Raw genomic sequence first — 19,780 nt, forward strand, 5'->3', positions numbered from 1 at the left:
TCTTCTGCAAGGAGTCCAATATCCCTGCCTGTCATTCAGGTAGAGAAAGACACAAATCTCTTGACGATGAAGATGCACTGCTACTACTGCTAGGCATTTCATGAGGACCTAGTGCTACTAAAAGCCCAAAAGGGAGAACCTTGGTTGGTGAAAGGAACCTACTACAAAATGGAGATATTGCCAGTGAGAGTGATGTATGAGTATTTGGGCATATGCATCCTTCAGATTCAGAGTACAGAGCTAATCTCCCATTTGAATGAAAGGGAGAATAGTGTGGAGGGAGTTTGTTTTGAACTTCTCCTGCAACAGGTTCTTGTTTAGACTTCATAAATCCAGGATAAGTCTCAATCCCCTTGATTTCTTGGGGATAAGAAAATAGCGGGAGTAGAACTCTAGGTCATGGTTGGGAGGGACAGGTTTTATCGTGCACTGGCTGAGAAGCATCTCCACCTTGAGAATGAGCTGGCAAAAGTGAGATGGATCTGACAAAGCTGAACAGCAGCTGGGGGCGTGGGAGAAGCGCAAATGGTAATCAGACTCCATAAGTTTGAGAATCCTATGGTTCTTGGCGATCTTCCGCTATTCCTCCAGGTAAAGATGAATTCTGTGTCCCCCCCCCTCCCCCATTGTGGAGAGGCTGGTCAAAAACTAGGCCCAGGCTTAGGCTGGGCTTGTTGCGGCATCTTCGGCCAAGATCTCTCACACTGACGTCTGTGAGCTGGAAGCTGCTGCTGTGAAAGCATAAATGGAGCAAAATACCAGTGAAATTGATGAAAGGGGAGACTCTCAAAATAGGATTGCTTAAAAGCAAAGGACATTTTATTGAAGACAGTTGTTCAGAACCTGCTAAAAGACAATGGATGGAAGTATGCTGCTCTTTAATCTGGACAGTTTCTCTGAGCTTGTCCCTGATGAGTTTATCCCCAGAACAGGGCACATCTGCCAACTAGCCATGCACATCTTCCTGCAGACTACTGGCTCTGAACCACACCATACAGATTGCTCCGATGGCTGCTGCAGCAACCTTGTTCTACTATCAAATGATTCATGGAGAAGACATTTGCACTTCTCTGCATCCAAAACAGCTTGGTGATGGTCCACTTGCTCTTCATTCAGCGACTCTAACAAGAATTTCTGCTTCTTGATGCACTCATGTAAATACTGCACCATATCGAATTGAACCTCAATGTGGGTGTTGAGCATAAAGCTCTAAAAAAACTCTCTATACAAAGTTGTTTATTAATCTCGGATCCATGCCCAGTGGAATGCTGGAAAAAAATCCTAGTTTTCTTTGTGCATTTAAGCACCAACTCCATGAACACTTTGATACAGTCTCCAAACCCTGGGAATTGCTGAATTCTATACTTGAGATCCAGTTTACTGGCTACTGAGAAGATACGATGCTGGATTCTCCCACATACCTGCCTGTATATTCTGTAGGATCAAGTGCACTGGGAGCCACGGGTTTGGACAGCATTTCCAGAATCCAGAGAAGACTGAAAACTTCAGAGCAAGGATCTTTGAACATTTCAGACATCGACTCCTAATATCTTATCCAACTTATCCAAGAATTTGGGTAGGAGAGGTCTTCCAGTGGCTAGGAGTTCTCTTCCGGATCAGGTAGGGGGTCGGAGGGAATCCCCGTAGAACCTACCTCTAAATCAAGATCCGAAGACACACTAACCCAGGACCCTAGTGGTGATGAAGGGGATTGGGGGTGGGGTTCTCTGTCATCTCAGAGGGAAATATTCCTAGCGGATGTCCTCAGACTTGCTAGATTCTGCAGCGAGGGATAGTCAAGGACCAGCTCATGTTCCTTGTACTTCTGATGGGAGCTCCTGAGGTATGGAAGTGAGAGGGCCTCCCTCTTTAAGGAATAAATCCGACACTCTGGACAGGAGAGACTGAAGATATTTCCTTGTCACCAGCTGTGTCTTCCTCTGATACCATTATAGGTTTGTCAACTGGGCTGGCAGATGCATGGAGACCAGGGGCACCACTGAGCAAATTGTATCTGGTATTTCTAGGCGAAGCCTTTATTCAAGGCGGTAAGGTTGAAACAAAACCTTCAATATGGAGAGAGATATGCGCAATCAATTACCTTCTGGGCCTCTGAGGACCCTGGCACAGACTGGAATGCGTCGACAGTGCCAGAGACTGGCTCTCCAATTGCGTTGGGGAGCGAAGCATTGAGGGATCTGGTGTGGGATGCGCCAGGAGAGCAAACAGCTGGGGCAAAGAGATCTGATGTGTTGACAGCACCAAGTACTTTATCTTTTATCTTAATTAAAAACTTATGAATCTCCTAAGTTACTAGGCGATGTGTAAATCTACATACACAATTTAAAAGAAAAAACAAATTACAATAATGCTCAAAGAGGAACGCAACTCAGAAGTACCCGGTCAGCTCTAACATATCACACAACTTGCAAGTAATTAGACCCTAATTGAAAGCATCTATATATAAGAAAGATTAAAGAAGAAAGTATTTAACAAAGTTTTGAACTTCAATGGCACAGGGCACCAAGGTCATCTACATGCCTAGAGAGAGTGTCTCATGTGTGGACTCCTGCTTCAGCAGAACTTTGAACAATTTCAGACATTAGCACAGAGTCCCTCCCTGCCCTGTTTGCCTGCAGCCCATTTGGAGATCTTCCTTCTGCTGAAATCACTAGGGAGTATGGCATACAAAATCCAGATCGACATCAGAGGTACCTGCACTGGGGCATATGCATGACAAAGGAGTGCTCTTTCGAGTACACATTCATGCTTTATATGTTAGTGCTTATGATCTTGTATTTTCTTTGTTGTTCATAATGGCCAACTGCTTGATCTTTGTCCTGATTCAATATGGCAGATATGGATTCTTCCCTCTGTCCCGGAAATGCCATAATCCCAGGTAATGTCTCTCTCTCTTATTTTGTTCCTATAACTGTTAAGCAGTCTCTTACTAAGTTTTATTCTTTGCCAATTTTATTAGTAAATATACAGTCTGTGTCCACAAAATCCACTAAGATATATGATTTGCTTTATGACCAGTCCCCAGATCTGCTATGCATAAAATAATTGTTGCTAACCAATACTGACACTGTCATTTTGAATCAAGTTTGTCCTTCTGACTGCATCTTAGTCTCACAGCCCGTATATTATAATTGGGAAGGAGACCTGTTAGTTATATTTAAACATGCTCTTAAGCTGTGCAGGTTCATGTGGACATTGTCTTTCCATATGAGTTGTTGGTATTATCATCGCCATACTTTAATGTATATCTAATATACTTTCCCCCAGGTTTATCATATAACTCTTTGCCATTCATTGAAGCTTTATTAGGATTGAAAATCAATCTGAATGCCACCATAATTTTGGGTGATTTTAATTTTCATGTGGACCAGGTCCCTTTATCTGCTTCTTGTGAACTATTTCTAGATGCTATGTCAGCTATTGGCTGGCAGCAACAGTGCAATTACCAATTTATAAATTTAGAAGCCATATTCAGCCGCTGTGCTAATTAGCCGGATATATTCAGTGGTGCAGACGCGTGACTGCTGAATATACCAGAGTTAGCCACATAAGGTAACTGGCAAACTCTGAATATCTGAGTTATCCAGTTAGCTGCATAAGTTAACTCTGCTTCCCCCCAGAATGCCTCCTGCCTGCCCTGAATGCACCCCCTGGCTAAATTCTAGAACTATTATGTTATCTGGCTAAATTCTAGAACTATTACGTTACCTGTCTAAATGGCTTTTGAATATGGACCTCATGGTCACACCTTGTATTTAATTTTTCATAATGCTTCTTATTTTTCTGGTAGCTCATTTGCAATTTCTACTGAGAAATTACTACTTTCCTGATAATCTCCTTTTCCTTAATCTAAACAGACAGATTCAGGACCAGTGGGTTATGCACCTCTACCAGCAGATGGTGAAGAGCAAACTGATGTCACAGTATATATACTCCTACAGTGACAACAGCCTGTCAGTATTCTCTTCAAAACCCAACTGTGGACAGTCTAGCAAAAAAACACTGCACTCAGGCAAAGAATGTATGAACACTAATCTAGGGACTGGATGAACACTTACCAGTAAGCCTGAACACGTAGCCACAGAGGACCATAACACAATCATTCGGCAGCCAAGGGCAGGAACCTGAATCCATCTGTCTAGTTTAAGGAAAAGGAAATTACTATTAATTTCTCATTTCCTAGCATCTAGACAGATGGATTCAGGACCAATAGGATGTACCCAAGCTATTCCCAAATAGGGTGGGAGGCTGCTGGTGCCCCAGTCAAAACCACATGTTCAAAGGCTGCGTCCTCCCGGGCCTGCACATCCAGACGATAATACCTGGAAAAGATGTGTAAGACAGACCACGTTGCAGCTTGGCATATGTCGACAGGAGACAGCAATCTATCTTCCGCCCATGACACTGCTTGAGCCCTAGTGGAATGAGCTGTAACCTGAATAGGCAACGGCTTTTTAGCAGCCAAATATGCGGCCATGACTACCTCCTTAATCCAGCAAGCTATTGTAGCCTGCGAAGCCGGCTCACCCTGTTTACCTCCACCATGAAGGAAAAACAGGTGATTCATCTTTCGGAAAGGTTTAGAAATCTCCAGATACCTCAGAACATATCTCTTGACATCCAAGGGACGCAACAGGCAATATTCCTCAGCATTTCTTTCCTTATCCAGAGATGGCAGGGAAATGGATTGATTCAAGTGAAAATCTGAGACCACTTTAGGCAAGAAAGAAGGAACAGTATGCAGCTGTATCGCACCTGCAGTCACCCGAAGGATCAGCTCCTGCCAAGACAAGGCCTGCAGCTCGGAAATTCGACCAGCAGAATATATCGTCACCAGAAACATCATTTTCAAGTTCAGTAATCACAATGAAAGTCTACACAACGGTTGAAACTTAGGGCCCACCAAGAAATCCAATACCAGATTAAGACTCCACAAGGGTACCGGTAACCGCAAGGGAGGACGAATATGTTTTACTCCCTTCAAGAAATGGGCCACATCAGGATGAGACAATAAGGATTCACCCGGCCCCTGAAACAGGCAAGAGCTGCTACCTGTACCTTCAAGGAATTATTCAACCCATCCTGCAAAAATTCCAAAATGAGCGGGATCCTAACTTAACGAGAAAGCTCTCCTTGATCTTCTCTCCAACCCTTAAACACTCACCAAACCCACACCTAGGCTAAGGAAGTGGAGAACTGTCGTGCTCATAGCAAGATGGTAGTCACCGTAGTAAAATATCCTCGCTTCAGCAAGCGAGCCCTCTCAAGGGCCATACTGAAAGACAAAACAGAATCGGATCTCCGTCAAGGATAGGTCCCTGCGGCAACAGATTCCTGTGCACCGGAAAATGGAAGGGGGAGTCTACAAGGAGTCTTAACAGATCTGCATACCATGGTCTCCTGGGCCAAGCTGGTGCCAACAAAAGCACCATCCCCCTGTGGCCTTCAACCCTCCAAACTATTCTGCTTAATATGGGCCATGGGGGAAAGGCTTACAGCAGCTTGTCCTCCAGCCAGACCTGCACAAGAGCATCGATACCCAAGGACTCTGGATCTCTCTTGTGACTGTAGAATCGAGGAACCTTCACACTGTGAAAAGGCGCCAGCAGGTCTAGAAATGGAGGGCCCCAGCGATCCACTATCAGCTGAAACACCTCGGCTAACAATACCTGTTCTCCTCGATCCAGACTCTCCTTGCTGAGAAAGTCTGCTCTTACATGGTCTTTTCCTGCAATGTGCGAGGCAGAGATCTCCTGAAGATGCACTTCTGCCCATTCCATAAGTTGGGCTATCTCCGGCGACACTTGCTGGCTTCTTGGTTCCTCCATGCCAATTGATGTAAGCCACTGTCTTTGCCTTGTCCAACATTACTCAGATCACTCGACCCTGCAGCCTGCTGCTGAACTGCAAGCATGCCAACTGGACTGACTGGGCTTCCAGCTGATTGATGTACCAGAGAGACTCTTCTGTATTCCAGCGCCCTTGCACAGTTAGTTCCTAATAGCGAGCTCCCCAACCCTGGAGGCTTGCATCTGTCATGAGTACCAAATAATCCGGTGATGTCAGTGAAATTCCCTTTCTTAGATGATCCACTTGCAACCAACCCTGGAGGTGAGAGTAGACTTCCATCAGCGGGTGGAACGGAATTGAATAGTCCTGAGACTACAGATTCCAAAGAGACAGCAGGGAGCACTGAAGACGACACATATGCACCCTTTCCCACAGCATCTCTTCCAGGGTTGCCACCATCAAACAGAGTATCTGTAGATAGGACCACACTCTGTTGGGCATATAGTGTTCACAAATACGCACTTATGTCAATACGAGCTTCTGGCCTCAACCCTCCCATCATGCACATCCTTCAAGGCCGCTCCTCCTTCCACGTGGATAGTTGTCCATTTAGAGACAGCACAGACAAGCTCATCCACTTTCGGAAAATGCAGACACTCTCTCACCACTGGATCCAGGGGATACAGGCCTTCCAAGGTTCGACCGCCTTTGAAATTTGCCTCCGGGGCGTCCCACTCAAGATCAATTCTTGAATGGCCCCCAAAACAGGGAATAAAACATGAGGCTTTACGAAAAGAAACCAAATTGGGATTTTTTTCTTTGGCTCAGACATAGAATCTGCCCCAGATACTACCAGGATCTTCCCTCCGGAAGAGGGAGAGGCCACCGCGTGAGGATCTGATCTGACAGGACTGGATGGAGCTGATGACTGTGCCTGAAGAAAGGATTGTAATCTTTGAAAAAATTCACCCAAGAAAAGGCAGAAAGATCAATGCCAAAACCAGAAGGCACTTGTGCGGCGCCCACTGACCTGCTATCTCCTGCTGAGGAACCAGTCAAGAGAGTTCCAAGGTCAGGCATCCCTCCAGACATGTCCTTAACCAGTATCAAAATAAGAAAACTCAGTGATACCAGCCATTTCAAAGGGCTATATGAAATATTTAGAAAAGTTTAAAAAATATCGTGAGCTTCTTAAAACATATCAGCAAGCCTTGACGGCGTACCCTTTAAATTCTGGGTTGCCCGGAGCTCTACATCATGTGTGTCAAAACAAATTTTTAGTCCTTTTTATATATGCATCTAAAAACTTCAAATATGAATCTGACAATTAGATCTAGGCTCTACATGGGCTGGCTTCATGTATATGCTTCGTCAGGAGTGCTTAGATCATGTTATCAAATCATTAATATCCACTGTCATTTGCAGAAATGACTTAAGTATAGCAGAAGCTTTAAAGGAAAAAATATAAAAAAAAGTGAATTCACAACCATTGAAAAGAATTATATGAGTTCACAATACTTATCTTGTTTTATGAAAAATTACCAGTACCTCCGGACATCAGCGTCTCTCCATACAATCTGAAAAAGATCAGGAACAGTGGTAGCAGCCATCTTGAATGTTGGTTATATAGTGTGTTAAATCAATCAATTCAAATATCAGCCCATGTAGAGCCTAGATCTGTCAGATTCATATTTGAAGTTTTTAGATGCATAAATAAAAAGGACTAAAAATTTGTTTTGACACACATGATGTAGAGGTCCGGGTGACCCAGAATTTAAAGGGTACACCGTCAAGGCCTGCTGATGCGTTTTAAGAAGCTCACGATATTTTCAAAATTTGTCTAAATATTTCATATAGCCCTTTGAAACGGGTGGTATCACTGTTGAGTTTCCTTATTTTGATATTGTTTATCACTTGGGGTGGAAACATGAGACTCTTGTAATATTTTTACTATGTCCTTAACCAGGCCATCATCAGGCTGGGAAGAACCAGGCTTAGTAAAATCAGAGGAAGATAATTCTCCCTGACCTCTAAGCAGTGCTGGCACAAGTTCGAGGGCAGTCCAGGCTGAGATGCCTGAATATGAATGACAGCACAGTGGGAAAGCGCTTAGGTTTCTTAGCTACCGGCACCATTAGTCTGTCAGTACGCTTAACAGGCGACTGAAGATACGCGTCCAGCCAAGTTCAGGCTGAAAAAATTAGGCACACAAAATTTATGCACACAAAATTCTGCGCCGAAATACTAAGTGCACTGTTAATGCACCAAACCTGGGCACACAACCGATATGTGCCAGAACGTGCGCACATGCAGCACGCCCAAAAGAAACCAGGTGCATAATTTGGACGCACACCCGGAAGCGCTTGCGCGCATTAACGGTCCTGTAGAAGGCAGCCAAATGAGTAGAAAAAAAGCATGTGAAAACGCCGTCGCAGCCTATCAAGTGGCACATAGAAATAAGCCTAACAGCGGGGCCTAGCCTACCTGGGCTGCTCAACCCGCCAGGCTGCCCAGTTCACTTAACTCTCATGGGAGCGGGAACGAGCTTCGGAATAGTGCGCCGAGCACGGAGATCAGAGTAAGTCTTACAACAACCCCTCTACTCGGTCTCTGACATTTTTTTTTAAACTTACCTGAGCTCAACCTTCCTCGGCCGAGTACAGAGACGGTCCTTAGCTACGAGGAGAGAGGGCATAAACCATCACCACCATGCTTGGCTTCTTACATCTGCTGCCTTTCAGTTGCTTACCTGACCAAGGCACTCATCTGAGGGACCATGGAAATCACTTCAGGAATTCTCAACTGGGGGAGGGACCATTAGGTATCACCACAGGAGAGTGGGGCAATTCAAATCTCCAATTAATTCTCCTTTCATTTTTGAAGCAATCCCCAGAAGGGAAATGCACATCCATCTGCTGGAGACAGAGAATACTGGCAGGCTGATGTCACTGCGGAGTACATATACTGTGATGTCAGTTTGCTCATTTTCCATTTGCTGGTAGATGTGCATAACCCACTGGTCCTGAATCCATCTATCTAGATGCTAGGAAATGAGCCTTTGCTTTGGTCTGATCACTTTCTAATTACTTGTAAGCTTGTTTATTTACAACAAGATAATATACTTATTCTATTCGGACAGCTGTATTTAAACATGGCCATTTTGATACTGACCAACTATGTGAGCGTTTATTATCTGATATTCAAAATGTGAACATTACTAATGCTTTAGATACCTGTAAGGATTGGGCAAATATGCTGCATAATACTTCTGATGAATTAACTCTTCTGAAGTGTTCCCATGTAAGGCATAGGGAAATGAATGATCTGCAGCAAAAGGGAAGTATATAGGTCCCTGGTGAGACCTCATTTGGAATACTGTGTACAATTCTGGAGACTATATCTTCAAAAGGATATAAATTGGTTGGAATCAGTCCAGAGAGTGATTACTAAAATGATCAGTGGTTTTCGTTCAATAGCATATGAGGATAAACTTAAAGATCTAAACATGTATACCCTAGAGGAAAGATGAGATATGATAGAGACATTTAAAAATCTCAAAGGTTTCTATGCATAGGAAGCTAGCCTCTTTCAATGGAAAGGAGGCTCTAAAACAAGAGGTCATGGGTTGAGGGTGAAAGGGGATAGATTCAGGAGTAATCTCAGGAAATATTTTTTTTTTTTACAGAGAGGGTAGTGGATGCATGGAATGGCCTCCCAGGGGGGTGGTGGAGGTAAAACCAGAATGTGAATTCAAGAAAGCATGAGAAAAATGCATGAGATCTCTAAAGGAATGAAGGGAATTGTAAGGGCTAGATAAATTAAATGGATGGGCAGACTAGATGGGTCAAATGTTTTTTTTCTGTCATATTCTACGATTCTATATGAATTATGCCCCTGGTACATTAATACACTTCAAGCAATTAAGCTGCAGTTATACTGAACGAACGTCACTGGTGAAAATCTTGTTTGCCTACTGATTGTGATAATTATAGGCTTGTTATGGATAAATATAGGAAAATCATAGAACTGGCTAAGAAAAATTATTATACAAGGAGAATTTGAGCAGCAGGTAATAAATAACCTGTGTGAGCTATTTTACTGTCGAAAATTTTACTAAGAAACCAGTACCACAATATTAAATAATAGCCATCTCCTCTACTTCTTGTGAAGAGGTTGCAAAAGTCCATAATTTTTTTTTTATTATTTTATTTAACACTTTTCTATACCGACCTTCATGGTTAAAAAGACCATATCAGATCGGTTTACATCGAATTGGGGAACTGTAAGAAAAACAATAGTTTAAACAGGAAGAACAAAGTTACATTTAACAAGGATAGTAAACTTGGAAGCATAGACTGCTGGAAAAAAAGGCCTAGGAACGCAGTAAACAACGAGTATAAACAATTGGTAAGTCAGGGGAGGATCTTATTAGAAACTTGAAGGTAGTACGGAGATCCATAGAACCTCGTCTAATGTGTATCAGGGGGATCTGCGAAGGCTTGGCGGAAAAGCCAGGTCTTAAATTTTTTCCTAAATGTTAGGAGGCAAGGTTCCAGTCTAAGGTCGGAAGGGATGTTGTTCCAGATAGCTGGGCCTGCTGTCGAGAAGGAATGATCTTTGGTCGAGGTGAGGCATGTAGCTTTTGTAGGTGGGGCCTGTAGGGTTCCTTTATATGCTTCTCTAGTCGGTCTGTTGGAGATATGGAGATTTAGAGGGAATACAAGGTCCAGATGCTGGTGGGTTGTAGATGGATTTGTGAATTAGAGTGAGTGATTTGTGAAGGATTCTGTAGTTCACCGGGAGCCAGTGTAATTTTGTGTAAACGTTTCAAACCAATACTTCTGTACATTTAAGACTGGCATCAGATGTTAACAAATGGGAGAAATTTTCATGCGTCTACTTCTGAAAATATTCAGATAACAGGCAAAATGAATGCTTTACCCAGTTTTTTAAACCCAACTCTCTTGGCTTTATTAAAAGGTTTACGCAACAAGACTGAATAACTCAAATGGTTAAGATGTCTCTATCTAAGAGCATTATGCCACAGCTACTGATGGAAGCTTCCATCAGGACTATATTGAAAAAGCTCTCAGATGCTGAACTTTTGACAAACTATCGCCCTATCTGCTCCTTGCCATTTTTGGCAAAAGTAGTGGAAGCAGCAGTTTTGAGTCAGCTAAATGATTTCTTGGAGGATAATTCTATTTTAGAATAACAATTTGGTTTTAAGCAGCAAAGCAGTACTGAAATTCTCTTGTCAACTTTAGATTCTCTATGACATAGTTTTGATGAAGGATCTAGCTATATTATGGTTTTATTATTTATTGATATTTGATATTCTGCTTTTTACCATGAATGACATGAAAGTGGATTACAATAAATTTAAAGTAGATTACAGTAGGAATGTTAAATCAACAATATTTATTTATTTATTTATTTCACATTTTTCTATACCGAGCTTCATGGTTGAATACCATATCAGATCGGTTTACATCGAACGAGGGATAGAAACTTGTAACCAAAAAACAGAACAATAAGTTATAATCAGAAAGAGAGCAAGAAAGTTACATTGAACAAGGACTATAAACTTGGAGGCTTTACAGCTTGGAAGTAAATAGAGTAAAAAAGGCCCGAGCAGGGCCGTAACTTAAAACACAAAAGTCATAATGAGCTCAGTTCGAGCAAGATAGTTTAATTGCGGAGGTATTGGATAAGAGGCATCTCACGGAGAGGCATGGTTCCATGGCTCGTGAGTAGGATGGTAGATTATTGTGTGTCTGAAGGATCCGAGAAGGCTAGTCGGAACAGCCAAGTCTTAAGTTTTTTTTTTTTAAAGTTGGTAGGCATGGTTCCAACCTGAGTTCTGCGGGAAGGCTATTCCAAATGTTTGGAAGATTGTTTGAAGATCTATAGTTATGATCATAAGTTTACATACCCCTGGCAGAATTTGTAAGATGTGTAGCATTTTGAGAAAACATGAGTGATAAGACACATATCTGTTATTTTTAATGAGTTTCAAATTAAACTATTATGCATCACAGAATAGCACAATCATTACACAAACCATAGTAATAAGGGAAATAATAAAATGGACCTGTTCAAAAGTTTACACACCCTTAGTTCTTAATCTTGTGTATTACACCCCTTTTGCATCAGTGACAGTCTGAAGATTTTTGTGATAGTTGTGAATGAGGCCCTTTATTTTCTCATGTAGTAAAGCTGCTCATTCCTCTTGACAAAAAGCCTCCAGATCTTGTAAACTCTTTGGTTGTCTAGTATGAACTGTATGTTTGAATTTTCTCCAAAGTGTCTCAATAATGTTGAGGTCAGGAGACTGTGATGGCCACATCAGAACCATCACTTTCTTCTGCTGCAGCCACTGAAGGGTTAACGTGGCCTTATGTTTCAGATCATTGACATGTTGAAAAGTTCAAATGTGCCCCATGTGCAGCTTTCTCATCCAATATTTTCTGATAAGATGCTGCATTCATCCTGCCATCAATTTTTCCTAAATTCTCTGTGCAGCTATAGTTTATACCCCTCCAAAAACAACAGATATCTACCCCCATGCTTCACGGTAGGGAAGATGTGCTTCTCTTCATAGGCCTTATTGATTCCTATCCAAACAGTGTTTATGGTTGTGACAATAAAGTTCAATTTTGGTCTCGTCACTCCAAATTATTTTGTTTCAAAAGGTGCTGTTTGGCATATTGTAAGCGGGCTGTTTTGTGGCGTTGGTGCAGCAATTACTTTTTTCTGGCAATTCCATGCAGTCTATTTTTGGTTGCATGGAATTGCCAGAAAAATGGAACAACTCCCCTATGAGGGAAAGCTCCCCTATGAGGAAAGACTAAAGAGGTTAGGACTTTTCAGCTTGGAGAAGAGACGGCTGAGGGGGGATATGATAGAGATGTTTAAAATCATGAGAGGTCTAGAATAGGTAGATGTGAATCGGTTATTTACTCTTTCGGATAATAGAAAGACTAGGGGGCACTCCATGAAGTTAGCATGTGGCACATTTAAAACTAATTGGAGAAAGTTCTTTTTAACTCAATGCACAATTAAACTCTGGAATTTGTTGCCAGAAGATGTGGTTAGTGCAGTTAGTATAGCTGTGTTTAAAAAAGTATTGGATAAGTTCTTGGAGGAGAAGTCCATTACCTGCTACTAATTAAGTTGACTTAGAAAATAGCCACTGCTATTACTAGCAACAGTAACATGGAAAAGACTTAGTTTTCGGGTACTTGCCAGGTTCTTATGGCCTGGATTGGCCACTGTTGGAAACAGGATGCTGGGCTTGATGGACCCTTGGTCTGACCCAGTATGGCATGCCAAAACATCCACACTATTTTGTTTCACAGAAACCTGTATTTCTGTAGAAGTTACTTGTGGGTTTTCTTTGCATCCCGACAAATTTTCCAGCAGTTGTGTTTGAAATCTCTCTTGGTCTACCTGGCCGTGGCTTAGTAATTAACAAAACCCATAATTTTCCACTTCTTGATCAGAGTTTGAACAGTATTGATTGGCATTTTCAAAACTTTGGATGACTTTATCCTTTTCCTGATTTATAAAGTTGAACTACTTTTGCTTGCAGATCCTATGACAGTTCTTTTGATTTACCTATGCTTCAGTAACCACCAGTCACAGTGCAGCTCTGAAAGAAATGCACAAGGGTTTCTCAAGTGCTAAAAAACTCATTGACTATTTATACACAAACACTTATTACAATCAAACAAGGCACAGGTGTGGATACCTACCCTTAATTGGAGAAATTACTTACCTGATAATTTTGCTTTCCTTAGTGCAGACAGATGGACTCAGGACCAATGTGTATTGTGCTCTCCTGACAGCAGATGGGAGTTAGAGTCAGATATCAAAGCTGATGTCACCTTACATATACCCGTGCAGCAAGCTTAGCTCTTCAGTATTCTCTTCGAAAAGCTTAATATGTGATTACACTTGATTAACCTTGAACTGGTTCAACTGATATATATATATAAAAAACTTTTGAAACTGGAGACCGCCAGTGCACTCAAACAAACGCTGACACCAGGCAACTGTGGGTGTCTTGAACTAGGGGTAGGCCGTGGCTTACCCGTACTTGCTCAGTCTCGAGAGTTGATATTTCCGGAGCGGCCGTGGGCGGGATGCTGAGTCCACCTGTCTACACTAAGGAAAACAAAATTATCTGGTAAGTAATTTCTCCATTTCCTAGTGTGTAGCCAGATGGACGCAGGACCAATGGGATGCACAAAAGCTACTCCCCTATAGGGTGGGAGGCTGCCCGTGGCCCACTTAGTACTGCCCTTGTGAAGGCTGTATCCTCCCTGGCCTGAACATCCAGGCAGTAGAACCTGGAGAAGGTGTGTAGGGAGGACCATGTCGCTGCCCGACAGATCTCAGCTGGTGAAAGCAGCTTGGTTTCAGCCCAGGATACTGCCTGGGCCCTTGTAGAATGAGTCTTGACCTGTTGAGGTAATGGTTTTCCTGCCTCTGTAGGCTGCCTTGATTACTTCTTTAATCCAGCGGGCTATGGTCACCCGCGATGCCGCTTCCCCTTGTTTCTTCCCGCTGTGAAGAATGAACAGGTGACCACTTTTGCAAAAGAGTTCCGATCTTTTCAGGTATCGGACTAGAATTCTGCCGACATTCAGGTGGCGAAGAAGGCGTGAGTCTTCCGAATCCTTGTGCTCATCTGGGGATGGTAAGGATATGGTTTGGTTCATATGGAACTGGGAAACCACTTTCAGTAGGAAGGATGGTACCGTACACAGCTGTATGGAGCCCAGGGTGAACCTGAGGAACGGTTCCCCTACAGGATAGTGCTTGAAATTCAGAGATGCGCCGAGCTGAGCATACTGCGACCAAGAATGCTGTCTTTAAGGTCAGGAGACGTAGAGACAGGCCCCGTGTTGGTCTGAAGGAATCCCCTGCTAGGAAGTCTAGTACTAGATTGACGTTCCATAAAGGCACTGGCCATTTTAGGGGTGGTCGGAGTTGCTTAACACCTTTCAGAAAGCGAGACACATCAGGATGAGTTGATAGTCTGATACCATCCACTTCAGACCTGAAACAGGCCAGTGCTGCGACTTGGACCTTGAAGGAGTTGAGAGACAACCCCTTCCTCATGCCGTCCTGTAGGAATTCTAGGATTGTGGGAATCTTGGCTATCCTCGGGAGGAGACCGCGGTCTTCACACCAGGTTTCAAATACTCTCCAGATCCGTATGCAAGACAGATGTGCAGAACTTGCGTGCCCAGAGCAGGGTGTCAATCACAGCTTTTGAGTAGCTGCGCTTCTTTAGGCTAGTCCTCTAAAGGGCCATACCGTAAGAGAGAATAGAGCCGGGTCTTCGTGGGAGATCGGTCCCTGCTAAAGAAGGTCCCTGTATGGCGGTAGACGCAGAGGGTTCCCCGCCAGTAGTCTTCGTATGTCCGCATACCATGGTCTTCTTGGCTAGTCCGGGGCGACTAGTAAAACTAGTCCCCTGTGGTGCTGTTGTGTTTGTGGCATTGTGGACCCTTGGTCGCTGTGGAGATGACTCCGCCCATGGGGGGGGGGGGCCCTGTGGGAAACCACAGCGATAGGCTGAACTCAGATAGCAGACACAGTATGGATAGAGGCTTTATTGTACTGCTGTAGATGGATGTTGTAGGCAGGAAGGTAAGGCACTGAGATCCACGAGGTGCCAATACTTTCAACAGGCTCGGATGTATAATCTCACCCAGATGTTCACGATAGGCGGGAGTCCGCAGTGCAGGTAACGCCGCGGCTGGTGGGTGGAGCTGGAGCACCAGATCATAGAGGTACTCACAGGAATGCAGGCGTCTTCCTGATGATGAAATGGCGGGTATATGTAAGGTGATGTCAGCTTTGAAATCTGACTCCGTCTCCCATCTGCTATCAGGAGAACACAATATCCATTGGTCCTGAGTCCATCTGGCTACATGCTACCTCACCCCTCCTTCTTTCCTCTTCAGAATGCTACCCATATAGATGCTACCTCAAGTTAATATAATCTAACTTTTGTTAATTATCTGCCACAGAAATATGTTAGCCCATAAATATGCTTCCTCTCAAATATGTTTATCCCTCGAGTTTGCTCATCCCTATATGATGTTACCTCATTAAAGTGTACTGTAAAAATATGCACTTCCCCTCCTACCCCTATTAATTTTTAGCTTCCTTATAGCTAACAGCCAGATATGTTATATGTTATAAGTTTAAGTTTATGTTATATGCTATTTCATTTGTAACTAGGTTCAACCTTCTACGCCTTTCCTGCGCCTTCTGTAATCCCAGTTCTCATGACCCCTGTTTTATGTAATTTAACCTTCTTTCTAATATTAAAACGCCCCCGTTCGATGTAAACTGATATATGTTTTCATGAATGTCGGTATAAAAAAAAAGATTTAAATAAATAAATAAATATTGCCATTTCCACCAGTGTGTGTCAACTTGAGTGTATATTATCAGCCCAAACCATTTGTGTATACGCAAACTTTTGAACAGGACTATTTTATTATTTCCTTTATTGCTTTGGTTTGTTTAATGATTGTGCTATTCTGATTGATGCATAATAGTTTTAATTTGAAACACAAAATTAACAGATTTGTCTGATCACTCATGTTTTTTTAAAGTGTTATACATCTTACAAATTGTGCCAGGGGTATGAAAACATATGAACACAACTGTAGAAAATGAGATTGAACTGTGAGTAGCAGATCATCTTCACGGCATCCCGTAGTTTCTGGGGTCTACAGGGATCAGCCTTATCGGCTGCATTTAGTCCTACTGTGTAGGCTCCTGTCTGAGTTGATGTCTCTAAGTTGTATGTGGATGATATCCAGTTTTTTTTCTTCTTAAATCATCCTGGTTTGCCACTTTAGATATGGTCTTTTTTTTTTTTTACACCATCCATTAAGCAATAGATCTATGTAAATAAACTTATGTTTAATATATATCAAAAACTAAAATGATTATTTTAATTAAGTTCCCATTCCATGAGGCATCATCTACATTCTCTTTTGAAGGGCAAAGTATTCCTCTCAATACACAGATTCATATTCTCGGACTAATCCTTGACTTGAATCTGTCAATGCTTCGTCATATAAAATGTGTGATCCAGGTAACCTTTTATAAAACAAACACACTATACAGGCAAGTGAATGAATACAACAGCACAAGAGAATTCACTAGATAAATTTAGATAATAGTGCTAATTAAATGGAGGAAAAAAATCTCAAGATGAAAAATGCCATGGCTCACCAGAGCTCAATAGGCATATGCAATCCTCCAATCATGGGTCATAAATCCTCCAGCAATCATCTATTTAAACAAAAATATTCTTTTGCATTATTCAATAAAATAAAACTTATTTGAGTTAGTGCAATGCAATGACTTTCTTTTCTTGTTGCTGCAGCTAGGATAGAAATGCAAGCATATTGGAGCTGACACTGGCCAGCGATTCACATAAAGCTGCTTCAGGGCAAGTGTTTAAGCATTCATAATACAACACGACTTATACAGTATTTAAACATGGAGCCACAACTCTCAGTTCATTCTTTTATGAAGATGCCTTTTATAAATTACATATATTAAGGAGGACAAAACCATTTCTGAGTGCTCAGGAGTTTTGCATAGTCTTGCAGGCTCTTATTCTTTAACATCTAAATTATTGCAATTCAGGTATTTTTTGGGCTTCTAGTCTCTATGATTTGTGCCCTTCAAATTGTACAAAATATGGCTGCACGAATTTTAACTGGTAGGCCTCTTCAAGACCATATTACATCTCTACTCAGTTCTCTCCATTGGTTGCCAAGCCAATGAATAATTAAATATAAGTTAGCTATGATAACTTATAAACTTTTGAAAGATGACATCTTTCCATGAGTTAATGTAATATTGCATTTATAAGCCCACTCAATGTCTCAGATCCTCACAATAGGGTTTATTAGAAGTACAATCTGTATGGTTTGCTCACCTTGCAGATCATTTATGAATGTTAAACAGCACAGGTCCCAGTATAGATCCCTGTGGAACTCCACTAATGATCTTCCTCCATTCGGAAAACTAACCACCATTTACCAGTCCACAATAGGACACTTCCTCCTATCCCATGGCTTTTTAATTTCCTGAGGTGTCTCCTACCGGGCACTTTGTCAAATGTCTTCTGAAAATCAAAATATACTATATCAACCAGCTCACCTTTATCTATATTTTATACACACCTTCAAAAAAATCTAACAGATTTATAAAACAAGAATTCTCTTTGCTAAAGCCATGTTGACACTTCCCTATTAAACCACATGTCTGTCTATATGACCAGTAATTTTGTTTTTAAAAACAGCTTCTACTATTTTGCCCGGTACTAAGTCAGGCTCACTGGGCTATAGTTTCCTTTTTCAAAAAAACTGGCATTATATTGGTCTCGCTCCAGTATTCCGGTATTGTGGTCATTTTAAATGATAAGCTACAGATTACTAGTAACAGGTTTTCAATTTCATGTTTGCGTTCTTTCAGGACTCTGCAGTGAATACTATCCAGTACTGGTGATTTGTTACTCTTTAGTTTGTCAGTTTGATCTATTACATCCAACATTAGCACAGAGATTTGTTTTAGTTGCTCAGAATTATCACTACCAAAGAATATTTCCTGTGAGGGTATGTTCCCAATAAGATGCGCTGAAAAAAGTGTGAAAAGCAGAATATAAATCTAAAAAAATAAATACAATCATCTTCAGTAAAGACCAAGGCAAAGAATTTATTCAGTTTTTCTATTTCCTTGTCCTTCCTGAGAGTACCTTTTACCACTCCAGCATCTAGCTGCACAAGCAGTACAACTTTTTCAGAGAAAAGGAAGTAATATAAAAATGTTTCTTATGCGTTTTAAATGTGAGAAAGATTCTGTATAAAGTTTTTGGGCCAAGACCTAAGAAAAGAATTACAGACTTCTGTGACTGCTAGAGTTTACCAATAAAAAGTTAGAAAAATAATCCATAATAGTTTATGTTCTACTAAAGCTTTTTGAAAGGAATATAGATTTAAATGTTAAAGAAAAAAAGCTTGTCTTGTCGGTGAAGAAACAGCAGAATAAACTGAGAATTTGTATAAATTTGGGTTGACACAATTCAGCATAAAAATCTTACCAGAAGCTCCATAGATTCTCCCGCCCGTCTTGATGTTTAAATTTACTGGTGCCGTTCCATAGCTCCTAGAATTTATCAGAGACAGAATTCAAAAGAGAAATATGCAGAGAAGAATGCATGGGAAGGGGCTGCTGGTGCAGTGGGTAACAAATGCCAGAATGGCAACACAGATCAGAGTAACCAAGAACTCAGGGAAGGACATGCTTCATATGCAAGGATAGGAAACATTCTGGTAAAATAAGCTGGTGAGCTGAGAAGATATCCAGCAAGTTAGCTGGATAACTTATCCTGGATATTCAGCAACACTAGAAGCGCTGAGTCAGTGCTGCGGGAGGCTACTACCATGATCTCAACTGAAAATCTTACAATTGTAAAGGTACAGGAAGAGTTAGGGTTGGGGTAGGAGGCCCAGAAGAGAACATTTGGCAGAACTGGGGACTTTTTTTTTTTGGGGGGGGGGGGGGGGGGAGCTGCAGGCTTAGCTGGCAGAACCCTGGATTTTCAGCTTAGGGAAGCAGGGGATAATAATGTTATGGCCACTATGCCTGCAACTTTTTTTTTTAAACTGATGGGGCTGCACTTATTCTTTTGAATATAGCTGATTAAGCTAAAGTTTCTGGCCACACAGGACTTGATAATTTTATACCTGCTCTTAGGCACAGCTAGCGATAGCTGAATAACTTATTTGGCTAGCTCCAAACATCAGAGTTGGCTGGATAAGTTATTCAGCTAACTCTTCCCTGCCCCAGAATGCCTATAATGCACCCCTTTCTTATCTGGTTCAATGTTAGCTGGAAAATGCTTTACCCATCTAACTTTTAG

General features: G+C 41.8%; 1 protein-coding gene across 5 annotated transcripts in view; it reads right to left on the reverse strand.

Annotated features, from left to right (window-relative positions):
- The window catches only part of FIP1L1 (factor interacting with PAPOLA and CPSF1), a 323,029-nt gene that overhangs the window by 249,852 nt on the left and 53,397 nt on the right, over nucleotides 1-19,780 (reverse strand). For 4 of the 5 annotated variants that reach the window (XM_029587658.1, XM_029587675.1, XM_029587666.1 and 1 more), the window contains exon 5: nucleotides 18,959-19,023. In XM_029587658.1, coding sequence (XP_029443518.1) covers nucleotides 18,959-19,023 — 65 coding nt within the window. Of the gene's footprint in view, nucleotides 1-17,794; nucleotides 17,917-18,958; nucleotides 19,024-19,780 lie in introns of those variants that run through there. The other variant, XM_029587685.1, reaches the window with a different exon arrangement.

Source organism: Rhinatrema bivittatum, chromosome 1 (genome assembly GCF_901001135.1).
Source record: "Rhinatrema bivittatum chromosome 1, aRhiBiv1.1, whole genome shotgun sequence".
In the NCBI taxonomy this organism is placed as follows: domain Eukaryota; kingdom Metazoa; phylum Chordata; class Amphibia; order Gymnophiona; family Rhinatrematidae; genus Rhinatrema; species Rhinatrema bivittatum.